A 17,226-nucleotide genomic window follows, 5' to 3' on the forward strand; every position below is an offset into this window, starting at 1 on the left:
GTGAATTCACCAACTATGTTCTTCGCCGAAAGTCCACGGAACACCAACCACGACCTTCGGAATTTCCCTCCGGAAGATGAAGGCACTGTAGTTACGCAGGTGGACCCTGTTCAAATCTCTGGTCTAGCGGGTCCTACGTACACCTTGAGGGACGCCCGCCCAACGCGCATGCGCAGCCTCAACGCTGGGATTGGACGGAACGTCGCCGGCTGCGTACACGTCACTTCCGAGGCGGGAGGATGGATTGACTATGATCTCTCCGGCAACCAGGTAGGGGCTGGGGAAGAAGGAACCTCCGAGATCAGGGGATAGGGTCTGACCTTGAGCTGAGGCGACTCCCCGGCCTGGGTGAGGGGAAGCGGTGTAGTGGTCGAGCGAAGGCCGCGGGCCCTGGGGGAGCGCGCGGAATCCCGGGCGGCTTTCGGATCCCCGCGACGCGGAACTCTGAAGGAAGACAGCCCAGGCGCTGGGACCAGGGCTCTGTTTCCGGCGAGTGCTTGGCTGGGAACCCCGCCTGTCGCCGAGGTCTCTTGAGTCCGGTTTCCGCGGCTGGAAATGGGTGTCGCGCTGGGCGCTGTGTGTGAAAGGCCTCTGCTCCCAGAGGGCTCCTGGCTCGAGCCTGTTTATTCCCGCATTTCTGCGCGACGTAGGGGAGCCCCCGCAGCGTGTGCCTGCGGCAGGACCGAGGGTTGAGCGCTGGGGGACGGTGGCACCTTAGCCAGTGACGGCGAGTTAGGATTAGCCAAAGGAACTCCGGTTTTTCAGAAGGCAGAAGGAGGGTGCTGACTCGAGCGTCCACGGGAATGGCTGTTTGAGATGTCTTGCTCTTCCAGTAGTTACTCTGCGGCTTCCTGGCTGTGCGGCTTTGGGCAAATGTTTTAAACTCGGAGTGTCTGTTTCTTCAGCTGTAACTTTGGGAATAACAAACCCACTCACAAGGTTGTTGTGAAGCGTAAATGAGACTGCACTTGCAAGGTGCTCAGCTGGTGTCTGGCACATAGTAGGTATTCAACAAATGGTAGTCACCTAATGCTCTTTTTTCAGTTTCCAAACCTTTGGTGTAATGATTTGAGAATCGTGAAGTTACTTTTGAAATAACGTTTGGGTTTCATACACTCATACATTTAGTAAGCAGAATACTTGCTTACACTGTTGCCGATTGCAACGGTGTGTTTGCGTAATGGAAGCTATATTTGTGCCTTTATCAAGGGTGTGGAATATGCCTTCCCTACCATGTACATGTCCCCTTTTCTCCATTCCTTAATAATAGTTGATATTTTTTGAGTGTTTGCTATGTTCCAGGCATTGTACTAATCCCTTTACTGAATTACTCAATCCCGTAATAACCCTAATAATAGGAACTATAGGGAGAGATGGGCTTAGAGATGTTGAGAAATTTATCCAAAGGCATAGAGCTATTAGCCAGGCATGGTGGCACACGCCTGTAGTCCCAGCTACTTGTTGGGACCGAGGCAAGTGGATTGCTTGAACCTGGGAGATTGAGGCTGCAGTGAGCCGAGATCACGCCATTGTATTCAAGTCTAGGTGACAAAGTGAGACCCTGTCTTAGCTGGGTACAGTGACTCACACCTTTAGGGGCTGAGGCGGGCGGATCACCTGAGGTCAGGAGTTCGAGACCAGCCTGGCCAACATGGTGAAACCAGTCTCTACTAAAAAATACAAAAATTGGCTGGGCGCTGTAATTCCAGCACTTTAAGAGGCCAAGGTGGGCGGATCACAAGGTCAGGAGATCGAGACCATCCTGGCTAACACGGTGAAACCCCGTCTGTACTAAAAAAAAATACAAAAAAATTAGCCGGGTGTGGTGGAGGGCTCCTGTAGTCCCAGCTACTCGGGGGGCTGAGGCAGGAGACTGGTGTGAACCCGGGATGCGAAGCTTGCAGTGAGCCGAGATCCCGCCACTGCGCTCCATCCTGGGCGACAGAGCAAGACTCCGTCTCAAAACAAACAAAAATTAGCCGGGCGTGGTGGTGGGTGCCTGTAATCCCAGCTACTCGGGAGGCTTTGGCAGGAGAATCGCTTGAACCTGGGAGGCAGAGGTTGCAGTGAGCTGAGATCCCGCCACTGCACTCTAGTCTGGGCTACAAGAGCGAGACTCCGTCTTGGGGGAAATAAAAAAGTGAGACCCTGTCTCAAACAACAACAACAACAAAGGCATAGAGCCGGTAAAGGCAGATCCAATACCACGTCACTTCAGAACCTAGCACTTAGCTACAAATCTTATTAATTCCTTCAGATACTTATTGAACGCTTACAGTGTACCAGCATTGTGCTGGGTGTTGTGGATGCAGTGATGACCAAAACAGATAAAACCCCTGTCTTTAAATTGCTTGTAAATCTAGCAAGGGAGATAGACGGTAAATATATACATAAAACTAAATGTTAATTACGATTGTGATGCATGCTGTGGAGAACAGTAGAGGGTGCTGTGAGAATACATAGTGGAGTCACTGGCATGCTGGGGGCGGCGGGGGTGTTGGGGGGGAAATGAGGAGAGACAGGGCAGGCTTTCCCAAGAAAATAATATTTCGCTGAGACTTCAAGGACTGAGTTGGAGTTAAATGGACAAAGAGCTAACAGAAGGAGGGAAGGGCATGTGTGAAGTCTTGAGACTAGGAGGAGCTTGTATCTTGTTACGTAAAGACCTGTGTGAGGCTGAATGTGGTGGCTCACACCTGTAATCCCAGTGCTTTGGGAGGCTGAGGTGGGAGGATCACGTGAGGCCGGGAGTTTGAGACTAGCCTGGGCAACAAAGGGAGACCCCATCTCTACAAAAAATTAAAAATTATCTAGGTGTGGTGGTGTGCACCTGTCGTCCCAGTTACTCAGAAGGCTGAGTCAGGAGGATCACTTGAGCCCAGGAGTTTGAGGCTGCAGTAAACTGCATTCCAGCCTGGGCAACAAGTAAGACCCTGACTCAAAAAAAAAAAAAAAAAAAGAAAAAGAATAATAAGCATTAAACCAGACTGGGATGTATTACGGATAATATACTAATGCAGTTTCTTTCAGAAAAGAAATACCACATACAAATAAATACCACCATTTATTTGTATGTAGCTGAGCAGATATAACCCATTATGTAGTCTCAAGATTAATGGTAATTTGTCCTCTTGTAAGAAGACTTGACGGCACCATTTGCTGTACATGCTTTCATAGTTCATTCTAAATTCATCTGGTAATTGGATTGGTCATCTGTGCTACCTAGTTACTTTTTTCCAAAGGAAAACATAAAACAGCTCTATGATAAAACAAGTAGTTGAGGTGCCTAGGTTAAACTCCCACAGTGATAGGGCTGGGTCATTTTCTTCCTGGATATTTCCATTTAAAATAGGGGGTTCAGGGGGTTTGGCTGAGCATGGTGGCTCATGCCTGTAATTCCAGTACTTTGGGAGGCTGAGAAGAGCAGATCACTTGAGGTCAGGAGTTCAAGACCAGCCTAGCCAACATGGCGAACCCTGTCTCTATTAAAAATACAAAAATTAGCTGGGTTTGGTGGCACACGCCTGTAATCCCAGCTACTCAGGAGGCTGAGGCAGGAGAATCACTTGAACCGGGAGGCGGAGTTTGCAATGAGTCGAGATTATGCCTCTGCACTCGACCTTGGGCTACAGAGTGAGACTTCATCTAAAAAAAATTTTTTTAAATACATAAATATAAAGGAGGGGGTTCCAGGCCCTTCAGAAAAACAGTCCTGGGTTTTACTGTATTTACTGGGTTTAAAAAAGCTAAGATAGGGCTAGATTATTTAGCCTTTAAAAAGATTTGCATACATATCAAAGGGAAAGAGGAATAATTTATAAATACTGGGTTTTTCAAAGAAATGCTGTAAGGAAAAGGAAGGAGAGAAAAGATCTCCTTCCCTTTAGGCAACAGGAAAAATTCAGTTTTAAAATTTTTACTCTATGTTTGCATGACAACTAAAAAAAAATTTACTTAACAGTACAGTAAAATGTTGGACTAGAGCAACATCCATAATGTTGGCTGGTGTAGGAGTTATTCATTCCCACCCCATTATACACATATGAAACCTTTCTTTGGTAGCCAATGTTATTTTAATGCAGAAATTAACTCTCTATTCTGGAAAGCCATAAGCATGAGGGTGAAAATTGGGATTGAACAGCATGTAAGTTCAGTTTGAAAGCTTCTTGCCACCCAAGAGGGAGAGGTCTGTGATGGCCACTGAGTTTGCTACCGGAAAAGAGTCTTGATCCAGACCTCAAGAGAGGGTTCTTGGATCTTGTGTAAGAAATAATTTGAGGCCAATCCATAGAGAAAAGTGAAAGCAAGTTTATTAGAGAAGTAAAGAAACAAGATAATGGCTACTCCATAGGCACAGCAGCCCTGAGGGCTGTTGGCTGGCCACTTTTATGGTCATTTCCTGATTATATGCTAAACAAAGGGCGGATTATTCATGAATTTTCCAGGAAAGGGGTGGTAATTCCCGTAACTGAGGGTTCCTTCCCTTCGTAGACCATATAGGGTAATTTCTTGACCTTGTCATGGCATTTGTAAACTGGTATAGTGCTGGTGGAAGTGTTGTTTAGTGTGCTAATGCATTATAATTAGAATGTATGAGCAGTGAGGATGACCAGAGGTCACTTTCATTGCCATTTTCCATTTGGTGGGTTTTGGCTGGCTTCTTTACCTCAGCCTGCTTTATCAGCAAGGTCTTTGTGACCTGTATCTTATGCGACCTCTGTCTCATCTTGTGACTTAGAATGCCTAACCTGGGAATGCAGCCAAGTAGGTCTCAGCCTTATTTTACCCAGCCTGTATTCAAAATAGAGTTGCTCTGGTTCAGATGACTGATACATTGACTGAATATTGCTTACCAGTGGTTTGAGCTTTCTTGCTGTACTTAGCTAGTGTTTTATTAAGTAAGCTATGTTTGCACTAGGAACACTAAGTTCTGAAGGGGATATACATTTTTCCAGTTTATATGAGCAGCACTTAGTGGTCATTAAATTACTACATTAGGAAACTACCATTGCGGAATTCTGTATGAGTATGGTATTATAACCCAGATTGGTTTAAAATATTAGCTAAACTAAATCAAGGAAACTGTACTGAGTTCCTGTTAAGCAGCTATTGGTTTAAAGTGTTAGCTAAACTGAATCAAGGAAACTACTGAGTTCCTGTTAAGCAGCTAGCTTGTTTATGTTCAATTGTTGCTTAGAACCCTTTGTATTCTGTTTGAGTTGTTAAAAGAAAAACTTTAGACAAATTAAATTCAACAGAGTTTAACTGAACAAAGAATGATTTGCAAATCAGCAGCTTCTGGAATTAGAATAGGTTCAGAGTGACTCCAGGGCAGCTACATGGTTGGATAGTATTTATGGACAGAAACAGGAAAGTGACATACAGAAAACGGAAGTGAGGTAGAGGCCAGGCCCAATTGCTTATACCTATAATCCCAGCACTTTAGGAGGCCAAGGTAGGAGGATTGCTTGGAGCCCAGGAGTTCGAGACCACCCTGGGCAACATAGGGAGACCCCCATCTCTATAAGAAAAAAGAAATATATATATATGTGTGTGTGTGTGTGTGTGTATGGTATATGTATCTGTATATGTATGTGCGTGTGCGTGTGTGTGTGTGTGTGTGTGTATATATATATATGAAAGCAGGTGTACCACTCATTCCTGTGGTCCTAGCTACTTGGGAGACTGAGGTGGGAAGATCGCTTGAACCTGGGAGGTCGAGGCTGCAGTGAGTCATGATCACACCACTGTACCCCAGCCTGGGCGGCAGAGGGAGATCCCCTGTCTCAAAAAAAAAAAAAAAAAAAAAAAAAGTGAGGTACATAAACAGCTAGATTGGTTGCAGCCTAGTGTTTGCCTTATTTGAGCAATTGGCTGCCTATGACTGGCTGAAACTGGGCTGCTGTGATTGGTTGAGACTGGGCTACTTGTTACAAGAGTAGGTTAAAGTTTGTTTGCACATCCAGTTAGGTTACAAGTCACTAGGTATGGAGGGACATTTAGGCTAAACTTAAAATATGTAAGGAGGCAGCTTTAGGCTAAACTTCTTGTAACAAGGTGATTAGAGCTAAGCTTAGGGATCTGTTCATCTCTTAGTATTGGAATCCTTCCTGTTTAAAGTTCCAACTAAAGGATTATTATTATTTCTTTTTACATGACCCCCTATTTGATGCACTTAAGAGTTAAGAATGTGGGCTTCAGAGTCTGAATACATTGGTTGAAATCTCTTTTCCACCATTTACTAGCCATGTGACTTCAGGTACTTTTCTTATGTAGCAAATGAAAATAACTGTCATACCTACCTCAGGATTGCTGTGAGGATGAAATGAAATCATGGGTATGGAGAATGTGTAGTTCAGCATCTGGCACATTGCAAACATTTTACAAAGTTAGTAATTGTTATTAATATTTTTCCTTTTCAATAGCCATATATGGTAATGTGAACCCAGAAAATCTGAGACAGGTCTCAGTTAATTCAGAGAGTTTATTTTGCCAAGGTTGAGGACGTGCCCGTGACACAGCCTCAGGAAGTCCTGATGACGTGTGCCCAAGGTGGTCGGGGCACAGCTTGGTTTTATACATTTTAGGGAGACATGAGACATCAATCAATATATGTGAGAAGTACCTTAGTTCCATCCAGAAAGGTGGGACAACTCAAAGTAAGGCCCTCCTCAGGGACTTCCAGGTGACCAATAGGTGAGAGACAAATGGTTGCATTCTTTTGAGTTTCTGATGAGCCTTTCCAAAGGAGGCAATCAGAATATGCATCTGTCTCTGTGAGCAGAGGGATGACTTTGAATAAAATGGGAGGCGGGTTTGCCCTGAACAGTTCCCAGCTAGAAGGAGCCCAAGATACTTTCCTTTCACATTTCCCCACTTTTCTTTTTTAAAATCGTTTGGAGAAAGCATTTTAGAAGAAAATGAGTCTCTGGTCTCAGGTTTCATCTGATCTCTCACGGCTAGGACAGTTTATTCCTAGTTAGTTAGGTCCTGAAAGCTCATTCTTATCTGGTTGTGAAGTCTCATGTCCTGTGAAGAGAAAATGGGGGGAGGAAGGGAGAAAAACAATAACAAACCAAAGAACAATCCTGGAAAAATTGATATAGGCCACATTACTCTGAAGCAGGTATGAAAGTGGCTTATGTATGTAAATAGGTTGCTGTTATTTTCTTCTAAGTTGTCTGGCTTCAGTTTGCAGGGCTTTAAAAAAGCACAGCTTAGTTTTCAGAGACTCCAAATTAGGAAAAATGGAAGGAAAAAAAAAAGGAAAAAAATTGAAAACAGTATTTTGAAGACTTGTAGCAAGAAAAATTAGAGTTCAGTTCAGGGCCGGGCGCAGTGGCTCACGCCTGTAATCCCAGCACTTTGGGAGGCCGACACGGGTGGATCACGAGGTCAGGAGATCCAGACAATCCTGGCTAACACAGTAAAACCCCATCTCTACTAAAAATACAAAAAAATTGCCAGGCGTGGTAGCAGGTGCCTGTAGCCCCAGCTACTCAGGAGGGTAAGGTAGGAGAATGGCGTGAACCCAGGAGGTGGAGCTTGCAGTGAGTCGAGATCGCACCACTGCACTCCAACCTGGACGACAGAATGAGAATCTGTCTCAAAAAAAAAAAAAAAAGGAATTCAGTTCGAATTGTAGAAAATAATAAAAATTGAAAAAACATTGGGCAAAACTAGAATCTAACAACAGGTGTAATATAGTTTTGAGACATACACTTTCTCTCTCTAGTTTCCCAATTTTGCCAAAGACAAATCATGCCAGGACTGGTTTGCTTTATTATACTTGACCTAATTATTTGTATACAGTGCAGCAAGAATAATAATTTTTTTTTACATAGGGTTTTAAATTGCTTTGATGGAACTTGTTCCATAGGAGGAATCTCAGATAAGACTTTCTAAAGCTGAGCCATGATTTATGTAATCAAATACCTATGAGCTGGGTGAATTTCCTCTCCTCTTGAGATTCCAGGATAAACCTGGGACTTCTGGGACTGTCAGAAAGTGACATTCTTTACTTGCCACAGGTCAGAAACCCTGTACATGCACTGTGTACACACAATATGAGGCCACTTTTTCCAAGGGTTTTATTGGCTCCATATGTCATATTTGATTCCTTAAAGGAAAGCACTCCATTCCAGTCAAAGCCTTGGTAAAATAACCAGTTTCTCCAGTTGTGTCCTGTTACAAATGAAAACAGAGTCTTATATCCCTTATGCAAATAACTGTATTACCATAAGAATACTCATAAATAGTTTCCAGATTCTGGAGTAATCAGGTAGAGAGAAACAAATATGCTCCAAATTTTGTTCATAGGAGTATGCTGAATTGTTAAAAGCTGTCAGTAGCTCAAAAGAAAAGTTTCAAGACTCTGAAAAACAAAACAAAGGATCAGCAAAAATTTTAAGCAAAAATTCAGTCCATGCAGTTAATTCCTGTTCTGCTTGATACTCGTGAACATTTTAGCTTTCCCTGAGTCCTGAAAGTTTTTCCTCTATTCTGATATCACAATCTCCAAAGAAACCTGCATTCAAGAGCACCTGTTAGAGTTTTGTAGCTGATTAGAAAACCACCTTCTAAAAAGGACCAAAACAAGACAATTGTCCATGGATGACAAAAAGTTTTAGGGCAGTCATAGTCAAGGAAATTTGTTACCTCTGTGACACCAAAAATTTAAACATAACAATTATGATTATTACTGATAATGTATACTAAGTTATATCAGAATTATAGGAGTTTCCCATAATTTTGTAATACATACCAATAACATATTTATACAAATACAGCCCAAAGAAAACCAAATACCGTTTCATATTTGACAATGCTTCCTGTATAATTTTTGTATCAGATAAGCCAAATTATGTTATTTTTTGGACTTTAGGGAACCTCTAATGTCTTAAAGGATTAATTAGGTCAGAAAAAGACATAATTTATGATTTGATTTGGGAAAGTTTGTCAAATATCAAAGGTTTTAAACACTTGATATCACAAAATAGGATCACAGGTCATTGTAAAATAAGTCATTCATTTAACCAAAATGGTAACTCAAGGATTTCAAAAGCAAAAAGGTGAAAACCTCTATTTTTTGAGAGAGAAGAATTAATTTTCCAAACAATAAGCCCTAATAAAAACAGCATGAAGACAATTAAATTTGTTTTTCAAAATTTTATAAACAGTCTATAAGATTTTAATCTTGACCTTAAGATATAGCTTCCATAAGCTTTTTATAACCTTTATTAAGGAGTTGATTAATGCTTCCAGAAAACCTTATTAATCTGACATGGGCCATATGCTGGTCTTGCATCAGTGTGCCTTTGACATTAATAATTAATTTATAGAGAAACTGAACTTATTTTATCTTTCAAAATTGGCCCTTACAATCTTACATGCCCACCCCTTCCACAATAGTCCCTGGGCTTTGAGGAGTTAAATAGCTTTTAACTTCTTGCCCTGTGTCTCAGGAATGCAGTTTATTTTGATTGGCATCTTCTGTGGGGCCTGAAGACAAGGCTTTAATTGCAGTCAGTGTTTAAGATTTAGCAAAACTGGCTGGGCATGGTGGCTCATGCCTATAATCCCAGCACTTTGGGAGGCTGAGGTGGGTGGATCACCTGAGATCAGGAGTTCAAGACGAGCCTGGCCAACACGGTGCAACCCTGTCTCTACTAATAATACAAAAAAATTAGCTGGGTGTGGTGGTGCACACCTATAATCTCAGCTACTCGGGAGGCTGAGGCAGGAGAATCACTTGAACCTGAGAGGTAGAGGTTGCAGTGAGCCAAGATTGCACCAGTGCACTCCAGCCTGGGCAACAAGAGCAAAACTCCATTTCAAAAAAAAAAAAAGAAAGAAAGAAAGAAAAGGTTTTATGGGGTTTTTTTTGGTGTTTTTTTGTTTGTTTGTTTTTTGAGACGGAGCCTTGTTCTGTTGCCCAGGCTGAAGTGCAGTGGCCCGATCTTGGCTCACTGCAACCTCCGCCTCCCAGGTTCAAGGGATTCATTCTCCTGCCTCAGCCTTCTGAGTAGCTGGGATTATAGGCGTGTACCACCATGCCCGGCTAATTTTTGTATTTTTAGTAGAGATGGGGTTTCACCATGTTAGCCAGACTGGTCTGGAACTCCTGACCTCAGGTGATCTGCCCGCTTCAGCCTTCCAAAATGCTGGGATTACAGGTGTGAGCCACCGCACCCAGTCAAAAAAAAGTTTTTAATCTCAGTTTTTTTATGTCTAAGCAAACCAAAACTTAATATGACAACTTGGTCATATTAAAGTTTTTTGGTTTTAAAATTTATTTTTATTTTTATTTCTTTTTTGTATGTGTGTGAGACAGAGTCTCACTCTGTTACTCAGGCTGGAGTACACTGGCATGATCTGAGCTCACTGCAACCTCTGCCCCCAGAGTTCATGCAATTCTCCTGTCTCAGTCTCCTGTATAGCTGGGATTATAGGCATCCGCCACCACGCCTAGGTAATTTGTGTATTTTTAGTAGAGATGGGGTTTCACTATGCTGGCCAGGCTGGTCTTGAACTCCTGACCTCAGGTGATCCACCTGCCTTGGCCTCCTAAACTGCTGGAATTATAGGCGTGAGCCACTGGGCCTGCCCATTTTTCTTTTTGTTTTTTTTTTGAGACAGTGTCTCACTCTGTCACCCAGGCTGGAGTGCAGTGGTGCAATCTCGGCTAACTACAAGCTCTGCCTCCTGGGTTCACACCATCCTCCTGCCTCAGCCTCCATACCTCAACCTCCAGAGTAGCGGGGACTGGTGCCTGCCACCACGCCTGGCTAATTTTTTTTATTTTTGAGATGGAGTTTTGCTCTTGTTGCCCAGGTTGGAGTGCAGTGATGCAATTTTGGCTCATCACAACCTCCACCCTCCGGGTTCAAGCATTTCTCCTGCTCAGCCTCCCGAGTTGCTGGGATTACAGGCATGTGCCACCACACCCAGCTAGTTTTATACTTTTAGTAGAGATGGGGTTTCTCTATGTTGGTCAGGATGGTCTCAAACTCCCAACCTCAGGTGATCCGCCTGCCTTGGCCTCCCAAAGTGCTGGGATTACAGACATGAGACACCACGCCCGGCTTCTGGCTAATTTTTTGTATTTTTAGTAGAGATGTTGTTTCACTGTGTTATCCAGGATGGTCTCGATCTCCTAACCTCGTGATCTGCCCACCTCAGCCTCCCAAAGTGCTGGGATTACAGGCGTGAGCCACTGCGCCCAGCCTCTTTTTTGGAAAAAAAAAGAAAAAAAGAAAAAAAATCCTCTTATTGCAACTTATACTAATCATTCATGACATGCTGGGGCTTTCTGGGCTTTCTGATTTCTCTTGAACATCTTCCCTATTTTTTTTTTTTTTTTTTTTTTTTGAGACGGAGTCTCGCTCTGTCGCCCGGGCTGGAGTGCAGTGGCATGATCTTGGCTCACTGCAATCTCTGCCTCCTGGGTTCATACCATTCTCCTGCCTCAGCCTCGCAAGTAGCTGGGACTGCAGGCTTCTGCCACCAAGTCCGGCTAATTTTTTGTATTTTCAGTAGAGACGGGGTTTCACCGTGTTAGCCAGGATGGTCTCAATCTCCTGACGTCGTGATCCACCTGCCTCTGCCTCCCAACGTGCTGGGATTACAGGTGTGAGCCACCATGCCTGAAACATCCCTCCTTCTTAAACAACCAGTCATTTTATTTTAGGACTAAATTTACCATACAAGATTCTTTCTCATATAAAATTATTTTTCTTTAAGCTTTCTTACCACACATACAAAAATTTACCTCTTTATTTTTATAACTTTCTTTATGTCTCTTTTTTTTTTTTTTTTTTTTTTTTTGAGACGGAGTCTCGCTCTGTCGCCCAGGCTGGAGTGCAGTGGCGCAATCTCGGCTCACTGCAAGCTCCGCCTTCCGGGCTCACGCCATTCTCCTGCCTCAGCCTTCCAAGTAGCTGGGACTACAGGCGCCCGCCACTGCGCCCGGCTAATTTTTTTTCTATTTTTTAGTAGAGACGGGGTTTCACCATGGTCTCGATCTCCTGACCTTGTGATCCGCCCGCCTCGGCCTCCCAAAGTGCTGGGATTACTGGCGTGAGCCACCGCGCCCGGCCTCTTTATGTCTCTTTTTATTTTCTGGTTCCTTTTACCTTGTTTTATATGTAACCTTTAAGCTTTGAATTAGACAGAACTTGTTCACCTTTTAGCAAGAGTGTTTTGTTTTTTAGCAAGAGGGTTTTCCTACAATATGTATTTATTGGAAAATACCCAAATAATTAAATACCTATTATTTAATTTAACTTTATGTTCTAAATTATGACCAGTTTATCTACAAGTATTTATCCTATTACATTTACCAAATTATTTTATTTTAATTGTTTACATACATTATTGAAACTATGATAGTCATAATTTAAAATTATGAAACCACCACTGCAAAATCTTAACAGTGAAAAATGATTTGACCTAACTAACTTCATCTTGCTCTTAACCTCCAAGCTGTGCTTGTTCATTCCTGGGCATAAGCTGAACTAACTTTGGAAGGAACTTAGTTTATAGTTTAGCTTTGAAACAAAGATGGTAACAGTCCTTTCCCAAAAGGAACCTCCTTGTTGCCTGTGGACTAGACTGCCTAAAGCCATGAGATTAGAAGTTACGGTAATCTTACTATATTGAAGATGCAGCTATTTTCATTAAACCAATATTAATGTCTTATTTATTAAAAATTACACAAGCAAAGATCATTCTGTTTTGGGCTGGGTTTGAAGTTTTGAAACCCCTGTGCCATATGTTGACACCTTAATATATCTGGCAGAGAATTATGAAATTGCTTGATTAATAAATGCAGGCAAAAATGTATGCTGGCAATTGTTAAGACATTTCTAATATTACTTTACCAATAATTTTAAAACTAGCTTATTTATTAAATATTTTACTTAAGTTACATGAACTTGAAAAAGCATTTGACTCGTCTTTTTTAGTATCTGATTTAGGTGCTTTTTTAAAGCCAATTACTCAGAGCTCTTTTATATATATTTTAAATAGTGAAACATTGTGTACACAATATGTAAATACGTAGACATATTAGGCATGCCAATAGAAGTACATTTTTGTAGATTCATTTTGTAGTACCATTAGAAGTATCATTAGAAGTACATTTTGTAGATTCATATCAGACTTTCAGATTCTTGATAACCTGTTTTACAACCCTGCGCAGCTGTCAGCTAAATAGCCTTAAATTTTCATGTTAAAGGAACCAATTCAGGTGAAAGTCAAATAGCACAGTTTACATTATAAGATGAGGAGAGAAAAAGTTTGGGTTATAGAAATTATAAAGGTCTTTTAAATACACACACACCCCAACACCCTATAGCTTTTACTTCAGAACTTTTAGCCATGAGATTAATAGAAATTTAGTGGTTTGCAAAAATATCTTGTTGGATCTAAACAGTGGTTTTTATCTTAATAGAAAACTAACAGCAGATGAAGAGCAGGCAGAAAAGAAAAAATAGAGAAAAAGAATACTTAGGAACTCTGTAGTTTGCAGGTCAACCTTAGTCCTCTTTTTCCTTAATGTGAATGTGCACAAAGACCATATTATTGCCATTTTACATAAACTTTGGCAAGTAGAGGTGCCATAAAACCTATGGAGTGCTCAAAAGGGGGTCATTCTCCTTTTCTCATCATTCTTTGATTATTTGTTTCCTGCCCTTTTTCTTTTTTTTCTTAAAAGCGGGAACTGAGCTGTAGTCTAGGGTTTTTATGTGGTGAATCGATATGTGCTCCTTGTGGGCAAGACTACACAGTATGTCATCACTGAGTCATTCCCACCCTTTTACGTGTCTCATTTTCTCTCTCCAGAAGTCTATGACCTCAGAGAGGGCTCAGAACGCTGGGTGATCAGTGCTTATATGTATTTCCTGGAAGAGCTATTTTAAAAATTAATTTCTGTTGGGGATTTCCCTGCAAGGCTGCTGCATGTCATTGTGGAGGGGTGGAACTTAACCCCAGACACCCCCAGGAGGCCACCGGTCACCCAGGGGTACCTTTCGGCTGGGAGGAGCAAAACGCCTTTTTTCTTCTCAACTGTGAAAAACAGTTCAGTTCCTCACACAAGTGCATACAGACAAACTGAATTAAGATTAAATTTGAGAGAAAAAGCAATAGTGAAGTCCCTTTAGAATGCATCTCTGAACTAGAATTAGGATCCTTAAACAAAAACTTCAGACAGGAACAAAATAGCAAACACACACACACACACACACACACACACACACACACACACACACAGAGCAATAGGATCACTGAGCACTCTAATGGTAAGGAGGAATTACGACCAGTTAGTTGTTAATCTTAACTTTAACCAAGACAAATCCCAGTTCAGTTACTTACCTAGAGATTGGTCTCAGGCTGAAGAGTGGTTTCTACCAGCAGGAAAGAAAAAAAAAAACAAAACCCTAATCTCAAACTCCACAAAGGAGTTACTGCCTTCCATCATCATGGAAGCAGGAAAATCACTTGTCTTCCTTATGCTGGAAGCAGGTAAAACTCCAAAAAAAAGAGAGGAGTTATACAGCAAAATAAACTTTAGATCTTGATCAAATTTTGGGAGATCAGGGATTCTCTGGAGGGAATGCTTTCAGACCCCAGCAAATTGTCATAAAGGTAGTTCATGCTGGTACCAAGCACCGGTAGGCAATTTGTCAAAGGTCAAGGGCATCCCCACTCAGAATACCCCCATGGTTATCAAAATGTGAACCCAGAAAATCTGAGACAGGTCTCAGTTAATTTAGAAAGTTTATTTTGCCAGGGTTGAGGATGTGCCCATGACACAGCCTCAGAAAGTCCTGAAGACATGTGCACCCAAGGTGGTTGGGGAACAACTTAGTTTTATACATTTTAGGAAGACATGAGACATCAGTCAATATATGTAAGAAGTACATTAGTTCCATCCAGAAATGCAGGGGCAACTCAAAGCAAGCAAGCCCTCCCACCCATTCACCCGCCTTCCCCACCCCACCATTACTCCCGGGGCTTGCAGGTCACAGGTAGGTGAGAGATAATTGGTTACATTCTTTTGAGTTTCTGAAGAGTCTTTCCAAAGGAGGCAATCAAAATATGCATCTATCTCTGAGCAAAGGGATGACTATGAATAGAATAGGAGGTAGATTTGCCTTGAGCATTTCCCAGCTTGAAGGAGCCCAAGATATTTTCCTTTCATAGTAACAGGCTAAAAATTACTTGGGGTTTTGTTTGGTTTTGAGGTGGAGTCTTGTATGTTGCCCAGGCTGCTGGAGTGCAGTGGTGCAATCTTGACTCATCGCAACCTCCACCTCCCGGGTTCAAGTGATTCTCCTGCCCTCAGCCTCCCGAGTAGCTGGGATAACAGGCACCTGTCACCATGCCTGGCTAATTTTTGTATTTTTAGTAGAGACAGGGTTTCACCATGTTGGCCAGGCTAGTCTCAAACTCCTGACCTCAGGTGATCCGCCCACCTCAGCTTCCCAAACTGCTGGGATTACAGGTGTAAGCCACTGCGCCCGGCCTAATTTTTGTATTTTTAGTAAAGATGGAGTTTCACCATGTTGGCCAAGCTGGTCTTGAACTCCTGACCTCAAGTGATCTGCCAGCCTTGGCCTCCCAAAATGCTGGGATTACAGGCATGAGCCACTGTGCCCGTCCAAAATTACTTGTTTTTAAAGTATGATTTGGACATCTGTGTAATATTATTGTTTCACTCAAAGCTGCCATGTTAGAAATAGCCACAGGATGGGCAAAATATTAATTATATTAGAAATAAAAACGTACTTCAGATTTGTGAAGTTGGCATATATAGTGTTTTCTACAACATTTTCAAAGGAATGAAGGATTGTGACATTACAGCATTTTGTAATACATAAAAAGCACCTGAAAGGAGCATAGTTCCTCTCTCCCTATCAATTGTCAAGTATTTACAGAGGGGCAGTTTTTTTCCTCTCATTTTAACCCATGAGATTTACAAATTATGACAGTCAAATAGTGGTTCTCATACACCTGTGTGGTCCGCTTCTGAGGATCCAATCTGGCAGCTTACACAAAAGAGTTGTAGTTATTGCTGACTACTGGCTCTTTGGGGTAGCAATTGGGGTCCTGAAATCTCAGTTACTGAAAACTAGAAGATTACAGTGAGAGAGCCTAACATGTTAAAAGTGTTTGCTCTTTTTCACATCTACTTTTCATTTGTTTATCATTAAGTCAGCAGATGTTTATTCAGCATCAAGCTTGGGCATGGCACAGGAAACATAGAGATGAATCAAGTGGCCTTTCTTAGGCCACTAGAGAGAGACCACCTGTGGACAGGTCAAGTGCAACCAAGGGTTCTAGGAGCTCTGGCAGGAGGTTCTAGACAATTCTGGGCTTTCTTGTGATCTAATTTCTTACTCTCAGGTTGAGAAACACTCACCTGATGTAGACATGCAGCAGTAGAGGATGCTTGTAGCAGCTGAGGACAGGTCTGAAGACCGATCATTCCAGCAGACTCCATTCAACATGTAATGCTTTACGGTGAATAAGGAGCTGTTACCTCTTTAGGTCTTATCTTATAACTGCCTTGAGATGCAGGTAGAATGAGAATCTACTCATTCTGGAGGTGAGAAAACTGGGGTCCAAATGGGATAAGTTCCCAAATCAAACAGAGGAAGTAAATGGTGGCAACATTTTTATTCCAAATCAGTTGCTCCGACATGCAGGAACTATAAATCTAACAAGCATTTCATTTGTCATGCTGGACTGCCTTAGTTTAAGGAATCTAGATTTATAAAAATCCAGGTTTACTAATTCACCCAAGTTTAAATGGTGAATATTTGCATTGCAGAAGGATTTTTCAGGCTGGTCATGGTGACTCACGCCTGTAATCCCAGCACTCTGGGAGGCCAAGGTGGGTGGATCACCTGAGGTCAGGAGTTTGAGACCAGCCTGGCCAACATGGTGAAACGCTGTCTCTACTAAAATTACAAAAATTAGCTGGGCATAGTGGTGCATGCCTGTAATCCCAGCTAGTTGGGAGGCTGAGGCAGAGGAACTACTTGAACCCAGGAGGCGGATGTTGCAGTGAGCCCAGATCACGCCACTGTACTCCAGCCTGGGTGACAGAGTGAGACTGTCTCCAAAAAAAAAAAAAAAAAAAAAAAAGATTTTCCATTAAAAGTAGATATTGTAACTTGGAGCATACAGATGGGCTTCAAGGGTTTTGTAGGTCTCCTG

The 17,226-nt window shown here is 42.2% G+C and overlaps 1 protein-coding gene across 6 annotated transcripts in view; it reads left to right on the forward strand.

Annotated features, from left to right (window-relative positions):
- The first annotated feature begins 201 nt into the window (after positions 1 to 201).
- The window catches only part of DHRS7B (dehydrogenase/reductase 7B), a 72,544-nt gene continuing 55,519 nt past the window's right edge, over positions 202 to 17,226 (forward strand). For 4 of the 6 annotated variants that reach the window (XM_037987814.2, XM_073004768.1, XM_037987811.2 and 1 more), the window contains exon 1: positions 212 to 270. Coding sequence is in view for 1 of the 6 variants with exons in the window: in XM_008010676.3 (XP_008008867.2) it covers positions 251 to 270 (20 nt within the window). In the remaining 5 variants the exon portion in view is untranslated. Of the gene's footprint in view, positions 271 to 340; positions 1,001 to 17,226 lie in introns of those variants that run through there. The other 2 variants (XM_008010676.3, XM_073004769.1) reach the window with 2 other exon arrangements.

The sequence above is a fragment of the Chlorocebus sabaeus genome, chromosome 16 (genome assembly GCF_047675955.1).
Source record: "Chlorocebus sabaeus isolate Y175 chromosome 16, mChlSab1.0.hap1, whole genome shotgun sequence".
NCBI classification, from domain to species: Eukaryota; Metazoa; Chordata; class Mammalia; order Primates; family Cercopithecidae; genus Chlorocebus; species Chlorocebus sabaeus.